The sequence below is a fragment of the Rhagoletis zephyria genome, unplaced genomic scaffold (assembly GCF_001687245.7).
Source record: "Rhagoletis zephyria isolate East Lansing unplaced genomic scaffold, Rhagoletis_zephyria_1.1 Rzeph_scaffold_01902, whole genome shotgun sequence".
Taxonomy (NCBI): Eukaryota; Metazoa; Arthropoda; class Insecta; order Diptera; family Tephritidae; genus Rhagoletis; species Rhagoletis zephyria.
Window position 1 is genome coordinate 41,284 of NW_016158986.1, and position 6,000 is coordinate 47,283.

A 6,000-nucleotide genomic window follows, 5' to 3' on the forward strand; every position below is an offset into this window, starting at 1 on the left:
AATTGTTCAGTTATTAAAAATAAATTAATCTCAAAATTTAAAATTAAGTTAAAAAAGAGAAGTAACAAACAATCGGTAACGCTTCCGAAAATTCATTCGCTGTGCCAACAGGAATTATTTTCTCAATTTGAAAACCCTTTTCGAAATATATTGCATTGCCACGTCTGCTTCATAAATCTCTTTGCCCACTGATTTTCATTAGCGGTCAACCATTCCGCCTGAAATACTCTGCACCGGCTGAGAAGGTGAATTCGTAGAAATCTTATTTTAAAAAGAATTACTTCTGCGTTACGTTGAAGCCAGCTTTTATAGGTCTGAGCCGTTGCTCAATATTTTTGAATGCTTGAAGTAATCGCTTAAATAGTATGAGGAAGTAATAAGTATTCATTTCATTAAGCGCATGAAGAATATACACCGGCGGCACTCGAAATTTATGAAGAAAGGCAATGAGCTTATCCAAACCTGGAGTTAATGAAAATAAAAAAACAAAAAACATTGAAAGAGCACTAAGTTTAACATTATTGATTGAATCCAAATGCGCACAAGATGTTAGTCAATTTTATATTTAATTTATATTTTCTGGTTATAAATAATTATTAAGAACTTATAAGCAGCCTATAAAGTTGTATATATGTATGTATGTATTTAAGTTATGAAAGTAAGTCAATTGAAAATAGTCGCAAAATTAAATTAGAATAAAATGCAAAAAAGTTAAAGATACCCAGTAAACAAATTCAGGAGCTAAAAGCCGTTCGAAAGTGTTCTGCTTTCGCTGCCCATGGGCGTGCTTTCAGAAGGGCTTTTGTCGAAGTTCTACTAAAGCTGTAATTTTTCTTCTGGGCATAAACAAAAAATGTTATTTAAACCGCCTCAGATCGACTGGTTTCAAGCTAAGCAATGCATTTTCTAAGTTTCTCCAGCCAGTCGAAAATAAAACATGAAACTATAGAAAATATTATCCACAAATAACTGCATTAAAGCTGCTAAATACTTACAACAGAATACTTATATACAAATGTATATAAACACAAATAATCTATATTGGAACGTAAGCAAATTATTATAGTCAAATATTCAGCATTAAATAGCAAAAATATTATAAATATTATAAACAATTTAAAATGTTTAAATACTATTCTGATTATGTGCTGTGAACGAGATCAATAAGTAATTTGTAAATTTTGCGAAAAGATGAGGTTAATAGCGCGTTGTTAGTGAGAATTTTCTTATAAACTAATACCGATTTTTTTTTTTTTTTTAAATGAGTGTGAAGCTTTTTGAGTGACCACAGTGACGAACTCTCAGTTCGCNATGAGGTTAATAGCCCGTTGTTAGTGTGAGAAATGTATGCTAGCAAAAGAGAGAAGCAAGGGAAACAAAATAGTACTGAATATTTTTGTTTTTTTTTTAATGAGTGTGAAGCTTTTTGAGTGACCACAGTGACGAACTCTCAGTTCGCAGTTAGAATGTTTTTGGTTGCTCGTAGAGTTAATTTAATTTTATCAAAAATATTTATTTTTATACCCGAGCGCACTCGTCCGTCCGTCTCCGAACACGTTAACTCGAGTAAGACCGAAACTTGGTACGCGTACTTCCTCTGCGCTAAGCACGGATGTTATTGAAAATGGGAAAAATCGGGCAATAACCACACCTACCTCCCATGTAACGGTAGTTTGCAGAAATACATAAAATTTATATTTACAATATCTTTATGAAAATAAATAATATGTATTATAAATTTTTGGAAAATAGCCAAGCTTATCTCGGTAACCGGCTAAATTATTTCATTAAAGGCAAACCGGTTAGAAAATTCTGTATTCGTTTTTTAAGACAAAAAAGGCCCATCCTTTGTACTTTGAAGCTTTGTCAAGGAAATGGTTGCGCTGAAAATCAGCTAAATAAAATAAGAATATTTTTTGGAAGAAATGAAATTACCATCGGTCCAACTGAGAATAATATCTTATCCGTTCCCGTACTCCAGGATTTATTCAGAAATCGTCCGGACGGCAGTGATGGCAGGAGTAAAGAAAATTCGCTACATGCAGGGACTTTCGGTTAGAAATTTTGTGCATAGAGAAAAGGGGCCAGATTTATTATATGAAGCTAAATGTAGAGCATTTTTGACAAAATGTAAATTTACAAAAAAATTTTTAATTGCATAGTGCCAATACGGATACAGAAAGGGTGTTTCCAATTTTGGCTGATGTGCGCTTGAAAAGGCGAAATAAGTTGGGTCATGTCAATTTGTATAAAACGCACGTATTTACAAAGTGAAAATGTTGATTGCAATTCTTTTAAGTGTACACCATCTCACTTCGAAAAAATTAAATCTTTTGAACTGTACTAAAATGTAACTAAATGTAGAAACAAATGTATACACATTTCCATGAAATTATTTTAATTGTATGGAATAACATGTGCATTATTTATTTATTTATTTATTTTACATCTCATGTATGTACATGTTCTTATGTACATGTTATTTTCTAATTTATGTAAAGTGTTTTTAATTGAAAAATAAGTAGGGAAAATTTGGGGAATTTTAAAGAACGAAGTAGGGAAATAAAAAAAAAAATTCTGGCATCACTGCCGGAAGATAGTGCCGAAAATATTATCAATATGTGTACGGGAATGACTACGCATTATTTCTGACTAAATCCTGGGGACTGTAAATGTTTGAAATAAGGAAAAACCACCACATTTAACGGTAGTTTTCAGAAAGGTGAAAAAGCGTCATTTAACACGTGCGCCGGTATTTAATGCTCGGCTGCGCCCGAACTTAGACTTACTTATTTACTTGTTATATTCTATTTTTAAATTTTAAACTTTTTAATTTTTACAAATTTTTGTTCTCGTTTTTTAACTTTTCATTTTAATGTTCCCACTTCCACAGAGTCGAAGACGAATCTCTTGGCACCGAACCACCAGTCGTTTGAACTTAGCTTTTAAATAAAATATTCTTATATAAATAATTTTTTTTTATAAATATGATTTGTTCTTAAGTTACAACACGAAACCATACACAAACACACACAAACACACACACACACAAACGTGACCAATTGAGTGAAGTCGATGGCAAGCAACAACAACAACAACAAAGGTGTAGTTTAAATTTTAACTTAAGCGCACTAAGTAACAACAATACAACAAAGTTAATTTTAATGAAACTTGTGTCATATATGTATTTTGCAATAATTTCTTAATTTGTAAGCTTAACCTTTTCGAAAAGAAACTGATTCCAAATACCAAAAAATCAACAACTTTCAAAAACTGCCCAACGCCGCAACTCATTTTTTTCCACTGCGTTGATTTTGTTTGTGCAAAATTCTGTGACGTACAAGCGGGAATTTATTTTTTAGTTTTAATTAACTTAAAGTTAAAAACACAAAAAAAATATAAAAATAATAATAATAATAAACAAAACTAATGCGAGCAAAGTTAGATGTAAATGCATATCATTTACGCATACGAAAAAGAAAACATAAACAAAACAAAAATAGCCATTTGATTTTAATACTTTCACAAAAAAAGTTTCACAGTTGATTGAGTACAGTTTCGAAAGAACTTAGAAAGTCAAAATTTTAAAATCATTCATCACTCTATGAAGGTTTTATTTACAAATTCAATGCTCAAATTATTTTTTATAATTATTCCATAGGGAATTTTAGTTAAAAAGTCGTAGTTATTGAAAAATGCGCGCCAGTCTAATATTAAATAATACTAAACAAATTTCTATGTAATAATTATTTTTTCTACTTATATTTGTATGTAAAAGAAAACGTAAAAAAAAACACAAAACAAAAACTCATAAAATTACCGTTATGTATGACAAGTTATTGTATAAAGCGTTAATAAGTAAATAAATAAATAATTAATATTTAAATATATAAATAATAATGAAATGATGAACAGCGACTAAAAAATAAACGAAAAAACAATTGCAAAGCAATGTGCAAAAATAAAAATTGTTTTATTTGCGGAAAAGACAGAAACGATGATTAGAATTTGAGCTCTGCAATTTTCTCATACGCAAATCCACTACCAATAAAACAGTTTGCGCACCAGAAATGCAGACTTTACAGCGGATTATATGAAAAAATGTCACATTTTCAACTCGACTTTTTTCTATGTTCCGAACGAAAACTGAATTTTTTATGAATTGGACTTGATTCTTTGGCCTTTTGCGTATTGAAAACCAGGTGTAAATCTTTCAAAACCCTTATCGTTTTCAAATAAAAAATTTCCAAAAGTGGTCTGGAGGAGCATAATCACAACGATAATTTCGATGCTTTTTATCGCCCCATAACTTACGTTTTGGCCTCTAATGACGTCAAATTTCCTGCGCTTTCCGGAAATATACCGTTTTTGTTGCAGAAATTATAAATTCCAGTTTTATTTAGAAAAAACGTGAAAAATCGAGATTTTCTTTTTCAAAAAGCGTTCGCCATTCAAAAAGCTTTAGAGCGATTTTCGAAAAAGCTCTCTCAATCGATGCGCCGAAGCTTGTAGATTCGAATAGATCCAAAAACTTTTCTAAACGGACCACCTAAACGCAGTAAAATCCGCATTTCCGGTGCGCAAAGTGAATGACCGGAAGTAACGGTGCTTTGGAAAAGTCTTCATGAGCTGCGGATTATATGGAAAAATGTCACATTTTCAACTCGACTTTTTTCTATGTTCCGAATGAAAACAGAATTTTTTATGAATTGCACTTGATTCTTTGGCCTTTTGTGTATTGAAAACCAGGTGTAAATCTTTCAAAACCCTTATCGTTTTCAAATAAAAAATTTCCAAAAGTGGTCTGGAGGAGCATATTCACAACGATAATTTCGATGCTTTTTATCGCCCGATAACTTTCGTTTTGGCCTCCAATGACGTCAAATTTCCTGCGCTTTCCGGAAATATACCGTTTATGTTGCAAAAATTATAAATGCCAGTTCTATTTAGAAAAAACGTGAAAAATCGAGATTTTCTTTTTCAAAAAGCGTTCGCCATTCAAAAAGCTTAGAGCGATTATAAAAAATGCTGTCTTAGTCGATGCGCCGAATCTAAATGCTTGTGAATATGCTCCTCTACACCATATTTCGTAAGGTTTTTGAAACCTGTAAGCGTTTTGAAAGTTTTAAAACTGGTTTTGAATACCTCAAAGTCCAGAGAACCAAGTCCAATTTTTCTAAATAAAATTGACATTTATAATTTTTCTAACAAAAACAGTATATTTCCGGAAAGCTCAAGGAATTTGACGTCATTCGAGGCCACAACGAAAGTTATCGGGCGATAAAAAGTATCGAAATTATCGTTGTGAACATGCTCCTCCAGACCACTTTTAGACATTTTTTGTCTGAAACCTCTAAGGGTTTTGAAAGATTTAAACCTGGGTTTCAATACGCAAAAGGCCAGAGAATCAATCCCAATTCATAAAAAATTCAGTTTTTATTCGGAACATAGGAAAAAGTCGAGTCGAAAACGTGACATTTTTTCATATAATCCGCAGGTCATGAAGACTTTTCAAAAGCACCGTTACTTCCGGTAATTCACTTTGCGCACCGGAAATGCAGATTTTACTGCGTTTAGGTGGTCCTTTTAGAAAAGTTTTTGGATCTATTCGAATCTACAAGTTTCGGCGCATCGATTGAAGGAGCTTTTACGAAAATCGCTCTAAAGGTTTTTGAATGGCGAACGCTTTTTGAAAAAGAAAATCTCGATTTTTCGCGTTTTTTCTAAATAAAACTGACATTTATGATTTTTGCAACAAAAACGGTATATTTCCGGGAAGCGCAGGAAATTTGACGTCATTAGAGGCCAAAACGAAAGTTATGGGGCGATAAAAAGCATCGAAATTATCGTTGTGAATATGCTCCTCCAGACCACATTTGGAAATTTTTTATTTGAAAACGATAAGGGTTTTGAAAGATTTACACCTGGTTTTCAATACACAAAAGGCCAAAGAATCAAGTCCAATTCATAAAAAATTCAGTTTTCATTCGGAACATAGAA

At 32.0% G+C, this 6,000-nt stretch overlaps 1 protein-coding gene across 1 annotated transcript in view; it reads left to right on the forward strand.

Annotated features, from left to right (window-relative positions):
• The window catches only part of trol (terribly reduced optic lobes), a gene marked incomplete at its 5' end in the record, with an annotated part of 44,391 nt that extends 40,994 nt beyond the window's left edge, over nt 1-3,397 (forward strand). Inside the window, one exon of the mRNA XM_017619584.1 lies at nt 2,894-3,397. Coding sequence (XP_017475073.1) covers nt 2,894-2,936 — 43 coding nt within the window. The remainder of the gene's footprint in view (nt 1-2,893) is intronic.
• Between the last annotated feature and the right edge of the window lie 2,603 nt (nt 3,398-6,000).